This window comes from Anastrepha ludens, chromosome 3 (genome assembly GCF_028408465.1).
Source record: "Anastrepha ludens isolate Willacy chromosome 3, idAnaLude1.1, whole genome shotgun sequence".
In the NCBI taxonomy this organism is placed as follows: domain Eukaryota; kingdom Metazoa; phylum Arthropoda; class Insecta; order Diptera; family Tephritidae; genus Anastrepha; species Anastrepha ludens.
The window spans coordinates 6,017,998-6,038,290 of record NC_071499.1 but is presented as its reverse complement, the minus strand read 5'-3'; the positions used below and the strand labels follow the sequence as shown (position 1 = coordinate 6,038,290).

At 41.4% G+C, this 20,293-nt stretch overlaps 1 protein-coding gene across 5 annotated transcripts in view; it reads left to right on the top strand.

The window, feature by feature from the left end:
- Nucleotides 1–20,293, top strand: part of LOC128856932 (dorsal-ventral patterning protein Sog) — a 168,488-nt gene that overhangs the window by 41,088 nt on the left and 107,107 nt on the right. The window contains exons 1-2 of one of the 5 annotated variants that reach the window (XM_054092386.1): nucleotides 10,919–11,658; nucleotides 12,894–13,766. In XM_054092386.1, coding sequence (XP_053948361.1) covers nucleotides 13,346–13,766 — 421 coding nt within the window. In that variant the 5' untranslated portion in view covers nucleotides 10,919–11,658; nucleotides 12,894–13,345. Of the gene's footprint in view, nucleotides 1–10,918; nucleotides 13,767–20,293 lie in introns of those variants that run through there. The other 4 variants (XM_054092387.1, XM_054092384.1, XM_054092385.1 and 1 more) reach the window with 4 other exon arrangements.

Here is a 20,293-nt window from a genome sequence, read left to right as displayed (position 1 = left end):
CTCGGACAAATGGCAGCACCTGGAAGTGCTTTCGTAAATTTCTATTTTGGGACATTTCGTAATAGAGGAAGAATTCATTCTAGCCTTGGAATGGGTGAATTTAATGACATTCTAGGATGCTAATTAGAGGTTGGATGCACACTTCCCCGCAACGTGTGTTTGTATATGTTGACTATTCAACTGTGGTTCTGATCATGAAGCAAATAACTTGTAACAATGTTGTTGTCCGTGTATACAAAAAACTTGCAAAGTAGGGGAAAGTGAGAGAGCAAAATTACATTTCATTTTGAGGGGAAGTTGCAAGTTTTTACGGTATAAATTTTTACTTGTAAGAATTTGCAAGTGAGAAAAACAGTTGATCGCAAAGTAAAAGTAAACACGAATTAAAATTTGTGAATTGCGTCAAAATTCTAAATATAAATAAAAATGGTGATTAAAATGGAAAATATAAGTAAATATATTTTAGATAAAAACTAATGATTTTATTTGAAGTCATAAATTAAATGGAAATCGGCCAATGATACAGAGGTACATACATACTCGTACGTACTTCTAAACTACAGCCTTCAGTCACCATTGCTGCAGTTTCCGAAATACCAACTGAAAGCGTTGAAGGTATCTGTTTTGCCTTTTATGCTTGTACTTCTTGGTTATTAACTAATTTGACAATAGGAAGCAAGAAAAATATGAAGAAAGCTGAACAAATTATTGTGGACAAAATAAAACAGTGTGATGCTATCTTATCGAGACTACAACGAACTGTGGCCATCTGTTGCACCGGAGCTTTTCCGACAACTTTAGGCCCGGCATTGAATGCTCTGATAGGTTTGCCACCACTTGATGCTTTCATCCAAAGAGAGGCCTTGAAGGCCATCTGCAGGCTGAAACACAATGGGAACTGGTACGGCCCCTGTCTGGCATTGGAGAACAGAGAAGGCATGGACTTCGATCCAACGATTCTCTTCATGCCCCTTGACTCCATGCCATCAAGAGTCGTACTTGAAAAGAGATACAGTGTAGTGCTGCCAGAGGCTCAGTCGTGGCAAAACTCTGAAAATGAGGCCAGCAAATACTGTTTTCGCATTTCCGGGCCAGAGCCCGTTTTGGCACTCCCTTCTGCGGCCATCAAAGCCACGGTTAGCAAATGGGTTACTACAACCCACAAGCGAGCTTGGCAGGCTGAGAGAGGCTGCAGATGGACGAAACTGATGTTACCTGTCATGTCCGATCGACTGTCGCAAACCCTCCTGTCATTAAGCAGAAGGGAGTGCAGACAGCTGGTTGGACTGATGACGGGCCACGTTTTGTGGACGAAGCACATGGAAAGGGTGGGCATCTCAGATAATGTACTCTGCCCAGCTTGTGAAGAGGAGGATGAGACGGCGGACCACTTCATGGGCGTCTGCCCCGCCTTCGCCCGAATCAGGTTTGAGGTCTTTGGCACTGATGTGTTAAGAAGCGACCACCTTGGCTCGTTGGCAGGACAAGATCTACTCAGGAGATCGGGTAGATTTATAGAAAATTAAAAGGGAATCTAAGTGTAGTACAATGGACTTAATTAATGTCTGAGTGCTGTTGTCCCGACAAAAAAAAAAAACTCGATATTTTGCTCAACTGAAATTTTTTAACTTTCTGTAATTTTTCTCCCCAACAATTTAATCAGGGGTTCATTAAACAGGCAAATTGTTACTGGTTTTGCGTTCATGCATTTTTTTTATTGTTTTCTGTGTGTGAGCGAAATCTCGGAAATTAAGTTACTGGATAATTTTTACATGAACAGACCTTTTTTTACAAGTTTGTAATGACTTTATCACTTAAGATATCAGCATCAGTTATCAGCTACATACGGTGTAGTGATCCAAAATCGCCTTGTATGTATGTATGTTTGTAGTGTGATGCTATTTTTAACATTTTCTGCATCTTCACTAATGCTGATAGCGCAAATTATGTGTGAATTCTTAATATGCTGTAAATTTATTAACTTAGTATTTAAAAATTCAGTGTGCACGAAATAATCATTAACTCGTACATATACATACATATGCATGTTTGTATGTACGCACATAAAACTTTCGCTAACAGACAGAAAATGAAAAACAAAATAAATAAATCGTACATAATTTGGCTGTAGTGAACAAAGCCAACCCACACAACATATTTCCGCCGTTTGCTTTCATTTTATTAGCTGCTTTATTTTGTTTATGAAAAACGACCGTAATACATATAGACATAAACGGGATGCAGGTATTTTTTCAATCCAGATACTAATAGTTCTGAATGATTTTTCGACAATATGAAATATCGCTGCCTAGTAACCGAACGTCGATTCTTCGAGCGTCCTGCCCGTCTTTGAAACACCCTACAGCCAGAAAAAATTTCAATAATTAGAAGCATACTGGATCCTATGCTGCATCTTACGCTGTTGACAGAGAACAATAGTGTGTCCATGGAGAACTGGATGGTATCAGATAGAATATTAATGTCTGATCATTGTTTTATACTATTCAACCCCCAAGCCACATCCTACACTTCCTCTATGTTTAGAAATCCAAGAAGAACGTATTGGGATGAGAATATGGAATCGCTAAATATGAGGTTGAAAACCTTGGGAGGGATCATTTTTTTTGTCTGGTCAACTAGCAAGTACAGCACTCAGACACAATTAAGTCCATTGTACTGCACTCGGATTCCCTTTTAATTTTCTTTAAATCTACCCGACCTCTGAAGAAATCTGAGTAGATTTTGTGATACCAAGGAGCCAAGGTGGTCGCTTCTTAACAAATCAGTGCCAAAGACCTCAAACCTGATTCGATCGAAGGCGGGGCAGACGCACAGGAAGGGCTCCGCCGTCTCATCCTCCTGTTCACAAGCTGGGCAGCGTACACTGCCTAACTTTTCCATCTGCTTCGCCAACAGAATCTGCTTTCGCTCACTGTACTCTTATAACAGTATATAAGTATTAGGTGAGAAACTAAGTTATCGCTGTTTTTTTGATGAAAATACAACTTTATTCTGAACAAATGGTTACAAGTGAATCATTGAAAGTATTGCCCATCGCTGGCTACTACTTTTTCCCATATTCATCTTTTGAGGCTATCCACGGATCACACCATTTTTTGATGCCTTCATATGAATGGAACTGCTGGTCAGCTAGACCATGTGCCATCGATCGGAACAGATGATAATCGGGCGGCGTAATATCTGGAGAATTCGCAGCGTGAATATTCGGCCGAGGCGACGACGTAGAAGCATGCCCGGGCAGTCCCCATGACTTTCTTTTCTTTGGATTCCTGTAATAAATCCATTTTTCATCACCCGTCACAAAGCGATGAAGAAAACCCTTCCTTTTTTGCCGCTGGAGCAGTTGTTCACAGGCGAAAACACGACATTCAACATCCCTTGGTCTTAACTCATAAGGAATTCCCTGTTTCTGAATCATTGCCAAAGCATGCAATCACTGGGAAATGGATTGGCAGGTAACTCTCAATACTAAAGCAAGCTCTTCTTGCGTTTGACACGGATCCTCATTGAGCAATGCCTCCAATTCAGCGTCTTCGAATGATTTTGGCCTTCCTTCACGCGGACGGTCATCAACATTAAAATCACCGTCTGTGAAGCGACGGTACCAATCTCGGCACGTTGTTTCACTTAAAGCAGCATCTCCATAAACTTTTTGTAGCTCTCGATGCGCCGTTTTTTTAATGAAAGAGGAAAATCAACACTTCCCGCAAATGACGATTATTCGGCACAAAATCAGACATTTTCACAAAATCAAAAGTTTATGATACCAAAACACAATCACTTATGTGTGGAATCAGTTTGTTTACCATACCGGTTTATGACGTTTAGGTTATGTTAGAATCGACTAGCACACACTGCTGGTGGCATCTATTGACAAACAACGGGAGCTTAGTTGAGTATAATATAAAAAATCGACCAAAGTTAGGGAGATAAGAGATCAGATATGAGTGTAAGTACTACAACCAGGTCCTTGAAGTCAATGAACTTTGAAGCAAAAAAATGTTCTTAAGACAATAATATGTAATATATATCATAAGATCCGACCAAAAATAAACGAAGGTATAACGAAACAAGCAAAAAGGTGACCCCTACGTTCGGCAAAAAAAAAAATTTAAATTAAAAATTTTGCGCACTTTTTTTCGATACGATCTAATGTGTAACAGTATAAAAAACATAATTTTTTTCTTAAATAATAAAAACGAAGATCTTTCTAGTATCTCCACCCGCCTGAACTAGTGAAAAACTAGTTATCACTCAGCTGGTTGGCAAATAACAAAATAACTTTGATGACGAACTTTAAATTTATTGCACTAGATAACCAGTTTCCTAGGGGGCACACACCACCTCGACAATCCTATAACAAAAAATGTCATTGAGTGAAGAAGCAGGCACAGCAAGGGAATCTCAAAGCATTACAATGAAATTGAGAGCGTTGGAAGTGTAGCAAGTGCCAACAGCATGTTCCATACTGGCTCCGACACCGGCAGCAGCATCACCATCACCCTCACCAGCACCATCGCGATCATCATTGGCAGCAGCATCCGTAGCTATGTACACTTGTCTGTTCTTTAGTGGCAGCAGGGTGAGTACGCTTCTGCATTGAAACCAGCAGCATCCATCGTTTGCTTATGCAGGAATTCTGGTGCTGGCCTCTGTTTAAGCATTTTCTTGGATTTGCGCTGGCAACCCAGTCCTTTGCGGCAAATTAGTCAATTGACAACATGCACCAGCATTACACCATTGCCAGTGCCACTGACTTTGCGTCAGGTTTAGTTGAACAACAACAACAGCAACGAGTGGGAAACGTGTTACAATTCGCGAATGAGCGGCAATCGAATGTACATACAAACATACATCCACACGTACAACAACTACAATAACGGCAAAAGCAACTGAAAATCTACAATAAGTGCACGAACAACAATGATAACAGAGTCTGCATGAGTTGTTGCTGCTGCCCATTTGTTGCTGTTTTCATTTTTGTTGTCACTCGATTAACGCGAGTATTTTGTGTGTATAGTTTTGTTGCTTTGTTTTATTGTTTTTCTTTTGTTTGTAGTATTTCGAGTGCTATGTGTGTTGTTATTGTTGCTGCTTCTTGGCTGCGTTGCGATTGTGTGCCTGTGCGACTGTCGCTCTCTGTTGCTTCTTGCTCTTACTCTTCTTCTCCTTGCTCTTCATCTTCATACTGCTGTTGCTGTGATCAATTTGTGTTTACATGCAAATTAATTGGTGGTGCAATTAAAAATTGTCGTTGTGGTCGTGTTGTTGTCGTGGGCTTGCGATGCCAAACAGCGGAGCGAATTGACTCTTGATGTTGCTGCCCGATAGTGATAATAATGATGTTAGTTAACACAATAAGGACGCTTATAATCACGTTGCCAATGGTGGTCATGGTTTTTGTATAAATATTTACACACGTACATATCTACATACATACACACATACACACATATGCGCACATCTAATAAATGTCTCAGAAATGTTTTAGAACTGAAATTTATGTGCTCGTATATGAGATTTTTCTCAATTGGCTCAAATAGGCAAGATTTTCACCATCAAAAATATCTTGAAATAAGAAATAAGCATTCGATTACATCAATTGAGCTCATCTTGTGGCTGCTATATCTTCCATTGGGTGTAAAATTTATAAAATAATAGATTTTCTATAATCGATGTGAAATACCATGCATACATACATACAGCGGGCATACTAAGATGAGATCACATAAGGGGTTAGGGGTAGTCAGAGGTCCGAAAGAATGATGATTTTCAAAATTTTTGCTTTGCTAGTCAATTGCTTTATTTTACAAAAATAAAATCATAGCATTAAAACATCATCTTTCGACTTGACTTTAATGGAATTTAAAAAAAAATTAATAATTGTAAAAGTTATCGCTGTTTGTGTGGATCCCGTTTCTCCAGAAGTACCTTGCGGTGATCATCACAAGTCTTTGGAGATTCATCTAAAATCAATCGGACAAGAGAAGTTAGCTTTATTAACAGAGAATCTTGCGCCTGATCGAAGCTTTTTTCAAAAGTAACAATATGGCAGCCTCCGGAAATATTTTTCAGATTTTCGAAAAGAAACCCGACAAATAATTGTTAAAACAAAATCCAAATTAAAAAAAATCTTTCGATCAGGTACGAGTTTTTTATGTTTTTCAAAACCAGTATAAATTTTATTGAAATCTACCAAACGGTTTCTAAGTTACAGTGATCACCAGTTCAAATTAAAGTTGTGCTATCGATTGCCGATTTGCTCGAGCGCCCTTTATTAATTGTTGAATAATTCGAAAAGTATTTGTTGGATTCACTTCAAATTTTCACACAATATTTTTAAGATATTATACTTTAAGAAAATTCCATTTTTTGAAAATTCTGACTACTCCCAACCCTTTAAATTTACCATTTTATCGTTACTAACTATAATCTGCATATTTCACCGGTGCAAGGGCAGAAGCGCACTAAATAAATATAAATAAATGTATAACATTAAGTCGGTTTTTTTTGTTAAAGAGATTTTAATTTTTGTTTTTCTTTGTAAAACTGGGAAAATATTATTGATCATGTTTCATCACGACTTTGTTTTATAGAAGCGAAGGACTTTAAATTGTCAGCATAAAAATTATAGAGTATTACATTGATTTTTCGATGCTCGTTGATCGTTCATCAGAGCTATTAATTCGAGAAACTCTGGATCGTTTTCCCAATATAATACCAGCTATTGTTGAGACACTATTACACTTATTAGAAGAAATCATTGTTTTTGGCGCGTTTTATGGGGCGATGAGTCATTGGTCCAATGCATATTTTCGGACACTTAATTTCTTTAGTATATTTTCACTGGCCAACAACAATTGAGCATTTAAAATCCAACATTTGATGTTTTATTGCCTAAATACAGCCTGATTTAAAACGAAGGGTGTGTCAGAATTGAACCTCTAGATCATGTCATATATGCCCCAGTTGTGCCGGCCGCATGTCCGTTAATTTAAAGCAGACAGGAGTAAGCCAGGGATGCGTACTATCCCCGCTCCTGTTCAACTTGGTACTGGACCCAGTAAAGCGAAAAATATCCATGACTAACAGAGGTGTATCCTGGAATCCGGGCAGCTACCTTGAAGATCTTCGCAACGTCGACGACACATGTCTGCTGTCGAACAAATACTCACATATACAATCAAAGATCGCAGCGGGAAGCGAATGTGCAACGAAAGTGGGCTTTGCAAATCAACATTGCGAAGACAAAGATGTTGTGCGGAAACACTGCGGGTTCGCAAACCTTTCAGTTAAACGGCACTAAGCTCGAAGTAGTAGATAAGATCTGCTACATATCTCGGAAGCCTCATCAACAAAATCGGCGGCTAAGCAGCCTCATTCGCAGTCGAATATTGAAGAGTCGTACTGTGTTTGGTCTTTTGGACAAAGTGTGGAGATCATCGCATACATCCAGGCGCACGAAATTGAAGATCTTTGAATCTAATGTAAATTTTGTTGTTCGTATGGGTGTGAGACATGGAACACAACAATGCGTGATATACAAGCACTCCAGGCATTTAGCAATCACAGCCTTTGCAAAATTGTGCGCATTTTCTGACCTGATACCATCACTAACGCCGACCTCTGGACATTAACGAAGCAGATACGCGTTCATCAGGCGGCGAAGGTGGAAATGGATCGATCACACACTGCGAAAGCCACATGGAGATATCAAAAAAACACCCCTACACTGAAACCCGCAAGGCAGTCGGAGATGTGGTAGGCCATCTAACCCGTGGAGGCGACTAGTGAAAGCAGAAGCGCTACAAAGAGGTTGCACTTGTCGACAAAACAAATTCTTAGCTTTAAATAAAGATGGTTTTAACTTGTTTATTGAGGCCCTTTGTTCCATCTAGGAACTACGGGAAAATACTCGTATATATGAAAATATTTAATTAAAGCTTATCACCTCTGAAAAATACGCATTAAGAATTATTTAAAGGTCGCCTTTGGTCTTTTGCATAAAAGGATTAATACTTTCCGCATCACCTTATTATGGAAGGGACAGACCATAGACACAGACAATCTTCCGTATGGAGGTAACTGCGAAGTTTCATAAATTTCTTTGTCCCGGAATCTTGACTAGACTAGAGACTAAAGACTAGACTTTCTTCCACCACAAATCCGCTACTACTTGTAAATTTGGAGTCTTTTTTATAGAATTGTAGTTGTAGTTGCAATGCCCAACGGTTTGCTGATCTCGGCCCAATAAGGGACTCAGCATTTTAAGTATTGCGTGTAAGGAAAAATAATTTAAAGTCCGTTTAAAAAAGTTTCTTATTAAAAACAACACTTAAGATGTTTTGGATGCCTAAAAGAACTCTATGAAGGTTCTCTGTCACAGTTATTAAAATTAAATAAGGGAACAATAAATAAAAAATAATAATATAATAATAAACTAAATATGTAAAATGATAATTGGAAGGTATTATTTTTACAACTTTTATTTTCATATTTCCAATTTTTTTGTTTTTAATTATTTTTAAAATTTTAGAACTAACAAAGAACTTAGCTATTGTCTATTGTCACTTAAAACTATTGTAAATAACTATACGTTAGCTCTTGCATGCCGTAATTCCTTTCAGTTCTTCGACTAATGCATCACGTATTTTTTTTTCTTTTTCTTTTCTGAATATCTCGTTAAGTATGAATTTGATTAGTTATCTATTTGTATGATAGCTTCTTTGCTTGCAACAAAGTAATGCATTGCTGCCAATGGTCGTCAGGATTATACTGCAAATGCACCAATTAAGCAGCAGCACCTCCAGCAAATCTCATTTGCCGCGCATTTCTACTTATAAATTGATAATTGCTTAAATCTCCGAAACACAACAACATGGCAGTCAATTCAATAATAAGTTGTTAAAACCCTCTGCAACATATCTAGAATGCATGCAACATGAATGACATATGTATAAGCGCAACATTGTGTATAGCAATATGTTGCTCTGATTTAAAAATGTTGACAAACAAAACGCTGCGTTTGTTTGAACAGCGACGCAAGCTGCGTCTTCTACGCTAGCGTCGTAACAGTACGATTTTCGCCTCTTGGCCAACTTAACAGTTCTTGGACTTGATTATTGAAAGAGAGAGAGTGAATGAGAGAATAAAGGCGCGTTTCGGCGGCTACTTGACAGCATGTAGCAGAACTGTGCACCAGTAGTTTTGTGAACATGGTACATATGCCCTATAGCATGACGGGTATTTTTGTTAACCGGTATGGATCAATGTTAGTATTTTCGAACCAACGTTTTATGCAGCAATCTTTTTTAGAATATATGTATTACTACAAAAAATAGATGTAAATTGAAATTTTTTTTATAAATATTTAATTGTTTTTAAGTGAATGTTTTGCACTCTGCGCCTAATTATATTTTTTATGCTATTCCTCTCAGCCCAAGGACAACATATTTTTTAAAACGAAAACTTAAATAGATTGTCTTGTAAAAATTTAAGTTTTTCTGGAGTTTTCACACTAAATGTGTTACATTTGCAAAGGATGCTTTCTTTTAAACGTGTAGTATAACAAGCGCGTAGATACCAGTTGTTCAGGTAAACACATGTTTATGCCATTTCTGTAAAGTATACCCGGGAAATTACCATGCAAAGTAAATGTTTACATATTGTGGCAACTTACGCAGAAATTTTTCCACTTTACAATGCGCATAGTTGTCCATATTAGCAGTTTATATTCGTTCATATTCAAAACGATGGATTAATTTATGTCTAAAGTTACTACGAGGAAGAATATCCATTCAAAACGAACTCAGATTGAGTGCATCGAAGAAGCTATTAGCTCTGTAGAAATGTATATGGAAAATTTTGAGGAGAAGTCTTGGTCTACATCCAAATAAAATTCGACGATGAAGCAAATGCATTATCATCTGCTACGTACGTTCGGTAAATGCGTTGAAAATCAACTGAATATTTAGCAATTATGTTTATTGATAAATATTTCGTGCAACATACTACGACACGTCATACATACATTACTCATTTGGGACGAACTTTTATTGACCTAACATCTCAGAAATCAGTCTTTGCATTAGTCTTATAGGTCGACTAATTTCGACTAATTTCTGTGGTATGCGTCAGACCACACCCCAATGACTAATTGATAAAACAACTAGGATTGACGACTTGGAAGCCAAAATTCATAACCTCCGGTTATGCTCGAAAAGATGGTATAAAGTAGAGCCCAACGATTGCTTCCTTACATAAAGGTGACAAAATGCCTGACATTTCTATAAACTCTAAATATACAAAAAATAAAATGCAAATAATATTTGCAGGCTGATAAAAACAAATTTCATTGATATTTTTTCCCTGAACATTTTTTAAATCTATTTTTCAAATTTACTTACTAAATTTTATTCTGAAAGGCATTTAAAACCCTTAGTGAAATTCTTCAACACGTCTCTTCTCAGTGAATGCATGCAACTGCTTGCATTTGTATGTTGACCGCAATGTTTAAAATGATCTCGTTGGCAACACTACTCCTAGCATTTATTATTGGATCGGGTCTGGTTTCTCATTCGTTACAATTGCTTGTGGGCTTGTTGTATTATGCGATGACAAACGCGAACGTAAACGGGAGCGCGAGCACAGCCAGCTCAAGCAGTACGAGCCACAAATTCTTCGTTTATCTACGGCATTCGTGGTGAACTGTTCCAACATTGCGATCATATTGTAGTTGACGACCAAAGCTGTCGCTGTCGCAGTCGAAGTCGATGCTAACTCAGATGCCACCGTCAACGTCAACCGCCAGCATAGGAAGTAGTTATGCAGTAGCAGCATTGAGCTGCGCAATAACATCAAACATTTATGCATCGAATCAGCAAACGCAAAAACGCGCTATAGAAACGAGACAAACCGAACTAAACCATACCGGACGAACTCCGAAACGACCAATGCCAACATCAACTGCACAACTGCGCCAACAAAATTATTGACTACGGCCAAAACGGCAACGTTGTTGTGGGGCTTGCGTACAGAGTGCTTTAATTTACTACTAGCATAGGGAACTCAATTCGACGGCAAGTAGAGCCGAACAGAGCAGCGTAGAATAGCAGACGCAGACACAACGCAACATCGTGTCTCCCTCTGTATCTGTGTTTGTGTGTGTATATTATATGAACTCTCGTAGTATCTTAATATCTTGCTCGCTTTCGAGCAGAGTGGGCAGACACCGACCGATCGACCGCGTAAGCGACCAAACAAGTAGCCGACAGACAACCAACTCAAGCAGCAGCGGCAATAGCAACAGCAAAGGCAACGGCAACGGCAACAACAACTATAACGACTACATGAAAAAAAGAGTTTTTCATATGAGCGCGCTCGCTGAGGGGTTTATTTATTCAACGACCGATCCCGTGTGCGGACATTATTTTCCGAAACGTTCGCAAAGGAGCACACGACGAACAAAACGCGATACAATATCAAAAGAAACAAATCGATTCGATTGTGGTCCGTGCATACGTTATTAAGTCGAAAAGTTATGCGCTGCATTATTTTGCATGAAAGTCAAATATCTTGGCGCAGGTTTTTCAAATGTTTCGCGAGCAACGCGGATTTTTTGCATGCGGATAAATAAAAGTGAAGTGTAAATTGTTATCAGATAGCCGTGAGACGAATATGGATATTTTTGAATAATGAACGCGTAACTACATAAGTTATCAGTCGAGGGTTTGAGTAAAAAAACACTTAGACGAGCGCAAAAATAAAAAAATAAAAATTATTAAAAATAGGCAGGTATTTTAGCGAGCTGTAGCTATCAAGCGCATGCCGCGCAGCCCAGTACAACAATACAAAAACAACGGTCATGTTTTGTATGCCAACAGCCGCCTCCAGCCCAAGGTTTTAGGGTCACTGTTAGTCTATGAGTATTGACTTCCGTGTATTTAGGAGCTTCCACTTCCAGCATAAATTGAAACATTTTCTGAGCGCTTTTCTGATAATTTGTTTTTTTATTTTGCGTTTGCTTTTGCCAAAGTGTAAGATATTCGAACGACAAAAACAAGCATAAGAACAGCAGTGCTTAATTAAAGAGAATATTTAAAAATAAACTGTGTAAATCAGAAAATTGTGTGAACGAAAGCGCGAGGGAGAAAAAAGCGGCAAAACGCAAATTTCATTTCATTTACAAAACGCCGAAATAGCGACGGCATATCGCTGAAGAGGAAGCAAAAAATAAAGATAGGCGGAAAAACACTCGGCCAAAAAACCACTCTACTTAATATAAAATAATATAAAATTCAGACGCACATATGTATGTGTGTGTTACTAAAACCTATTACTGCACCAAATCGATTACAGTGAATAGCCATCCACTTAAACTATAGGAAACGGAAAAACCCACACCATCGACGTAAAGGTCCTAAATTAACGACTACCTGGTTCTAGTAATATTTCATTGATAAACTGAAGGCGCTAAGCAGCTGACAGTGAGTCAATCCGCCACAAAGCACGCCAGACAGCACCGCCAGTGGGCAACGCTGAATGCCAGCAAAAGCGCATAGCGAAAAGTAATAACAGAAATTTAATAATTAAATTATTTGGCAAAAGTGTTATCTAATCTGAGTGTACGCTTTTCACACTACCCACCCATCCACCTATCGAACGACCGAACAACCAACATACCAACAAAAATAACAACAAAAAACAAAGCATCGACAAAGCAAACAACCTGCTGCCATCCGCGCGCGATACGCAACAAAGTGTGTCGCAGAGTCACTCACTCAGTCAGTTAGTCAGTGTCAGAACGCGAGCGTGTTTGTTTGTCATCACTATAACAGCACAATTTCATTTTTTTTTTTGTATTTCTAATTTAGTTTGCGGATATTACTTGTATATCGCCAAGAAGCGTGGATCTTCTGCATACTTCGTACACCGAAAGGCGTGAAATCAACGGTGAAAGAGTACAAAAAAACGTTCTTTGACAGTCACAGGTTAAACGAGTGTTTTAACCGACGAATACATAATTTTCAATAATTAATTTTCATACATCCATACGAGTGTGTGTGCATAGATTTCAAGAGCAATTAATTTTCAACGTTCAAAAAAGCAAAAAATATAAATAAGTGAAGTGCAAAGTGTTAAGAGAAGAAGTGCAATCTACACAATTGCCGCGCAGCAATAGCAGCCATAAAGAAATTAAGTGTAAAATAATAAAATTTAGCTGGAAAATAGTGGCAGCGACAAGTAAAGCAAAACTAGTATAAAGCACTAATATTTATTATATTACTAATACAATAAGAGTAAAGTAAGAAACGAACCACATAAAATGGCCATCATTAGCAGTACAAAAACGACGAGCGCGTCGACGTCAACCAACTATTACACATGCAATGCAACCAGCGCAACGAGCGCGGAGTGCAGCTCCACGATAGACACACCTGCAGATATGCTAAAATCAAGAAAGACGACAAAAGCATCCACATCTTCTGTCAGAACGTCTTGCGCAGCATTATTCACATCACCGGCAGCCGCAACGGCAGTTACAGGAAAATCAGCGCGACGAACACTGTCATTATCTGCAGCAGCAACGAGAGCGGCAAGCTCCACAACGCTGTTCAATCTCCTCTCCAAATTCATCATATTTGCCATCTTGATTTGCACAGCGCCATCGTCGGTTAGCGGCCGGCGGCATACGCCACTTTTGGTAGATGAATCGGAGGGCACACGTAGAAATAACAGACCAGTTGGTAAGTGAACTATTCAATACTATAAATAAAATTTTATTTAGGAATTTATAAAAGATTATTTAGGAAATTAAGGTTGACTGTGGGTGGATTGTAATTCAGTCAAAGATATGGATAAAGCAGCGCAAGATACAATATAAAACAATTTTAAAATTCTCAAAGCAACTTTTTGGAAAAACTTTAAATACCAGTGTTGTGAACCCCTGATTAGTTGTAAAAATATTGGGAACCCCTGATTACTTGTAAAACGTTGGGAACCCTTGATTAGTTGTAAAAATATTTGGTGTACTATATACTTTATGTATTTGATTCCCGCTAATTCTGTGTATGCGTGTTTGTACACAACTAGTATGTCCGCACAATAGGTAACGGTCAATGCAGAGTTCCTATTTCGTTGTTTCTTGTTCGCGTACATATGTACAAACGCGCATATATAGAATTAGCGCTAATTTGTATGTGTCCTTCGCCGAATTTGCCGCTGCGTTAATGACTGGTTCGATTTCAGAAATCAGTCGTTAGCCAGCGGAGGGAGGACACACTGCGAAATAAACGCTACAACGCACGGAAAGTTAAATTCGCAATTCCCTCTTTTTTTTCACAAAAACTTTATTTCGCACGTCCGTTCGAAGTCATTTGTTCGCCACTTGTTCCAGCCAGGACCTAGGTAAGCATGGCGACACCAGTTTCAAAGGCCACTACACCTGCATCAGTAGCCGACCAGCAAAGGGTGTCGGATACTGGCACTGCCGTCGGTGTAGTGGATTTGCCAAGTGCTCCCGTTGCCGAGGGAGTCACCACTCGTGCTTCATCTGCCGCCCGCCAAGAAGTGATGTTCCAGGCTATGCAAAAACGCATCGCCGCGCTTGAACGTAGCCTGAAAGTTGCCCAAGACAAAATAAGGGAACACGAGTTAACCAACGAAGCCCAGCGCGCTGATGCGCAAAGCATAGCCAGTGCACCCAGCGACAGTTCCGCCAACGAATCTGCCTTGCCGTCATCAAGCCTGCCGATGACACAGATCCAGTTGCTTCAGCCGCAATCGCCGTTAATAACATGTGCTGCTACCTGTGTGCATACGGTGCAGCCGCCGCCGCCCTCAGAACGCTACACGTTATCAGATGTACACCGCTACTCGTTCCTCACCGCTTATTTACACATCCTCAACAAATGGGACGTACAGCAGCTCGACTTTGCCTCCGGGCGACACATTTGTTAGCAGTCTTCCGTCAACGGTGCCAATTTCCGCTAATGTGGGCTCCTTACCCTTGCAGTTTTCAACCCAGCCAAGGAAATTGCAAGATTTGCCGGAGTTTAGCGGGAAACCAGAGGACTGGCCGATATTTTTTACTGCCTACACCGAGTCAACCACTGTCTATGGGTACAGTCGCTTTGAGAACAACTTACGCCTGCAGAAGTGCTTAAAGGGTGAAGCCCGAGAAGCTGTTAAATCGCTACTAATCCATCCAAACAACGTGGCCAATATCATAGAGCAACTTAAGTTCCGATTCGGTCGCCCAGAGCAATTAATTCGAAGCCAGCTAGCCCATGTTCGAGAAATTGCCCCGATATCGGAAAGCTCAGTGGTAAAGTTGATACCATTTGCGACGAAGATTAGCAACGTCTGTGCATTTTTACGTTCTGCATGTGGCGGAGAGCAGTATTTAGTGAATCCAACACTCCTCGATGAGCTCGTCGGAAAGTTACCCATGAGCAAGCGTATCGAATGGGCAGTCTTTGCGTCATCTTTACAGCCTTACGCAACTGTTCAGCATTTTAGCGATTGGCTCACTCAACTTGCCAACGTCATCTGCACGGTTTACGATGGAGAAGCAGCGAAAGATTCGAAGCGTCGGGTTGTGTTGCACGCTGCCGAATCTCAACGTCATTCAGCCTGCCCTATTTGCCAGGGCCAACATAAGCCAGCCGATTGTACGCAGTTTAGTCAACTTACAGTGCCGGAAAGGTGGGAGGAAGTGAAGCGACGTCACCTTTGTTTTTCTTGTCTCAACGTTGGACATGGGTCGCGCAATTGCCAACGGCGCAAACTATGTTCAACTGACGGGTGCAAACGGTGGCATCATAAATTGTTGCACGATATTGGGAAAATAATCGATGGGTCATCAAACCAGTCACCGCGGCCTCGAGATCGCCAACGACGTACTTCCATTGCCGATACACATACAGGTATTAGTACGAGGACGCAGCCAGCGTCTCGTATTGAACAGCAAGGTGATGCGGGTGCAGCGGTCCTTAGTTGCAGTACAGATAACAATAGTAAGTTATTATTTCGGATTCTGCCGGTCGTGCTGTATGGGAACCAAAAGCGCGTTGAGACGTACGCACTTTTAGATGAAGGTTCGTCAATAACAATGATTGATAGCACACTAATTGAAGAGCTCGGCTTACGTGGCCGGACTGAACGCTTGAACCTACAGTGGTTCGGAGGACGTGCCGCTCAGGAGTCGGCCATGGTGGTAGATCTACTCGTGAGTGGTGCCGGTATGCAAAAGAGACATAAGTTACGAAGGGTTTATGGTGTTTCAAACTTGCAGCTGCCTTCTCAGAGTCTGAATAAATCCGGTTTGCGTTGCCATGAAAGCCAATTGAATAAGCTGGCAGTTGAACCATACGCACAAGTCAAGCCAAAGCTGCTAATCGGACTCGACCACTGCCACCTCGGTTTGCCGTCAACTACAATGCAGCTAAACAAGTGTGGGCCATTCGCTGCGAATACTGAGCTAGGATGGGTTGTATTTGGGCCAACAATGAACTCCGATCCATCATTGCCATCATGCTTATTCGTTAACTGCCACACTGATCAATCTCTACATAATATGGTTGCTGAATACTTCGAGACGGAAAGCTTTGGGGTTCGAGCTGCACCTATCATGGAGAGTGAAGCTGACGTCCGTGCTCGGGAAATCTTGAAGTCTACTACATGCCGTGTTGAAGGAAGGTACCAGACTGGTCTGCTCTGGAAACGTTCCGACATACAGCTACCTGCCAGCTATTCTATGGCTTTGAAAAGATTAGCGGGTGTTGAAGCAAAAATGAGGCGCGATACAGACTTTGCCGCTGAATATAACCGCATCATAAGTTCTTACGTCATGAAGGACTACGCACGAAAGCTGTCGCCAGAAGAAGCCGCTTTAACTTGCAATAGAACATGGTACCTGCCTCATTTTGCCGTGAAGAATCCAAATAAGCCAGGCAAGTTACGCATGGTGTTCGACGCAGCTGCTGAGGTGGACGGTGTGTCCCTTAATTCACAGCTTATGAAGGGTCCGCAAGAGTATCGGTCTTTGCCTGCTATACTATTCCACTTTCGGGAAGGAGCAACGGGCGTGTGTGGGGACATCAAAGAGATGTTTCACCAGGTGCTGGTTCAACGTGACGACAGATGTGCGCAACGATTTCTTTGGCGCCAAGGTGATACTACCAGACAGCCCGAGGTACATGAGATGCGCGTAATGACCTTTGGAGCAGCATGTTCGCCTTGCGCCGCCAATTATGTGAAGACGATCAATGCGTTGGAGTATGGCAACAAAGTCAAGGGTGCTACCCGAGCCGTGAAATCGATACTGGACTACCATTATGTCGATGACTATGTCGATAGCTTTGACACAGAGGAAGAAGCAGCTGACATAACGAAACAAGTTCGCGCAATACATAAGATGGCCGGTTTCGATCTTTGTAATTTCGCGTCAAACTCATTAAGAGTGACAGAAGCACTTAGTGGTGACGGGAATATCCGTCAAATAGCAAATAAAGAAGGAGTACTGGTGGACAGAGTCCTCGGTTTGTTTTGGCAGGCATCAACCGACACTTTTGGGTTTAAACTGAGATTCAACAACGTAGATTCCAACGTTTTGGACGGAGGGCGCCGTCCGACGAAGCGAGAACTTCTCAGTGTGGTCATGTCGATCTTCGACCCGCTGGGCTTTCTTAGCAACTTTGTAGTGAGCGCTAAGATCCTCATGCGGGAAGTGTGGAAGAATGACATCCGGTGGGACGAGCCACTGCCAAACAACGTAAACACCGCATGGGAAGGATGGCGTAAACAACTGCCAATGGTCGCCGAATATACCGTCCCTCGATACTATTATCGAAATGGGAAACCTGAAGTTTTGCAGCTCCATGTTTTCGTCGACGCCAGCGAGGATGCCTTTGTCGCGGTAGCCTACTGGAGGTCAACTAATGCCGCCGGTGAGGTTGAAGTCGCATTTATATCTGCAAAAACTAAATGCGCGCCGATGAAGTCATTGACGGTCCCTCGATTGGAGCTTCAGGCAGCTGTATTGGGTACGCGTTTGCTGAATTGCCTACGAGAGGAGCACTCCTTGCACATCGATGACTGCGTCATTTGGAGTGACTCCAAAACAGTGATCCAGTGGCTTCGAAGTGAACATCGACGCTATAAGCCATTTGTGCAGCATCGGATCGCCGAGATATTAGCCACAACTACTACTGCAAACTGGAGATGGCTACCTACCGAGCACAATGTCGCTGATGAGGCTACTCGAGCTAATAACTTTGTCGACTTCAGCTCTTCCGCCCGTTGGTCCTGCGGCCCACCATTTTTGTTACGAGAAGAGCAGTATTGGCCGACAGAGAGCTCTACATGCAATCATCATGAGGAAGCTGACAAGGAACTACGTCCTAAATTCGCCCTTGCAATCGTAAGCTGTACGTTTCTAGACTATAACCGATTCTCTACATTCAGTAAACTGGTGAGAACGACAGCATGGGTCCTGCGATTCATTGACGTTTGCCGCCGCCGTAAACCGCCAGACCGAGGCTATGGGTTGACTGCCAAAGAAGTTGAGACTGCTAAGCTTTGTTTGTACCGCCTCGTTCAACGCGGTGAATACGCCGAAGAGTTTCAGCACATCGAAAGCGGTCGCAACCTGCCACGCACCAGTTCGCTCATTCAACTTTCGCCGTATATAGACGAAGATGGTGTTCTTCGTGTACGAGGACGCATAGAAGCTGCCAGCTGGCTCCCAATAAGCGCGAGACGCCCTATCATACTACCGCCAAAGCATTGTTTCTCAAATCTGGTCGCCATGCACTACCACGTCAAAATGCATCATCAAAATCTAGAAGCCACTATTTGTGAGATACGTCGCCTTTATTGGGTACCACGCCTCAGGAGTTTGCTGCGCAGTATAGTCGCCAATTGCGCCATTTGTCGCTTAAGAAAAATCCATGCCGTATCGCCATTGATGGGCCCTCTTCCGATTGATAGACTCACTCCTTATGTCAGGCCATTCAGCTATACGGGCCTTGATTACTTGGGACCGATAACAGTACCTGTTCGCCGCGCCAACGAAAAAAGATGGGTGGCGTTATTTACGTGCCTGACAGTCAGGGCTGTGCATCTGGAGTTGGCTCATGACCTCAGCACTGACTCATGTATAATCGTATTGCGCAACTTTATAAATCGTCGCGGCGTTCCCGTACGTGTGAGGTCCGATAATGGGAAGAACTTCGTCGGTGCTGACATGGAAGCAAAGTGCTTCAGTGAAGTCTTCGATTGGCAGTTCTGGACGTTGATGATGGTGAATCGGGTTGATTCACGGAGGCGGGAATGTTGTGAACCCCTGATTAGTTGTAAAAATATTGGGAACCCCTGATTACTTGTAAAACGTTGGGAACCCTTGATTAGTTGTAAAAATATTTGGTGTACTATATACTTTATGTATTTGATTCCCGCTAATTCTGTGTATGCGTGTTTGTACACAACTAGTATGTCCGCACAATAGGTAACGGTCAATGCAGAGTTCCTATTTCGTTGTTTCTTGTTCGCGTACATATGTACAAACGCGCATATATAGAATTAGCGCTAATTTGTATGTGTCCTTCGCCAAATTTGCCGCTGCGTTAATGACTGGTTCGATTTCAGAAATCAGTCGTTAGCCAGCGGAGGGAGGACACACTGCGAAATAAACGCTACAACGCACGGAAAGTTAAATTCGCAATTCCCTCTTTTTTTTCACAACCAGCTGAACTAAGTTCAGATGTGCAAGGTGATTGACACAGCCTTTGGAAATTTTATTTGGTTATGGTTAGATTTGGTTGCCAGGTTGCTTGTCTCGGTGGCCCTAAGGCCACCTAATACCTGCATTTGATTTCCATCCCCTAACTAAGTTGCTTAAACCACTTAGATCTTTTTAAGAAGGTAACTAATCTCTCCAGTGCGGCATTTGGCTAATTTCCAGGTCTTCAAAGAAATAATCGTCAAGATATTTAGCACGACTTCTTTGAAATTCAGGATATCACAGAGGAGGTGTTGTACCGACTCATTTTCTTCTTCATCTCCAAAACTCCTGCAGAAGTCATTATGAGGGTCTTCCATTCAACTGGCTAGGGTGCCAATGGTGCAGTGACCGGTTATCACATCTGTGAGAACGCTGGTAGTTGATCTGTTGCAGGCAGGCATTTTGTCCTTTTAAGATTCAGTTTGGGCCACAGCCAAACAACCTTCTATTGGTTTCCGCGATTACGCTCAAGTCAATCAGTTCGTTTAG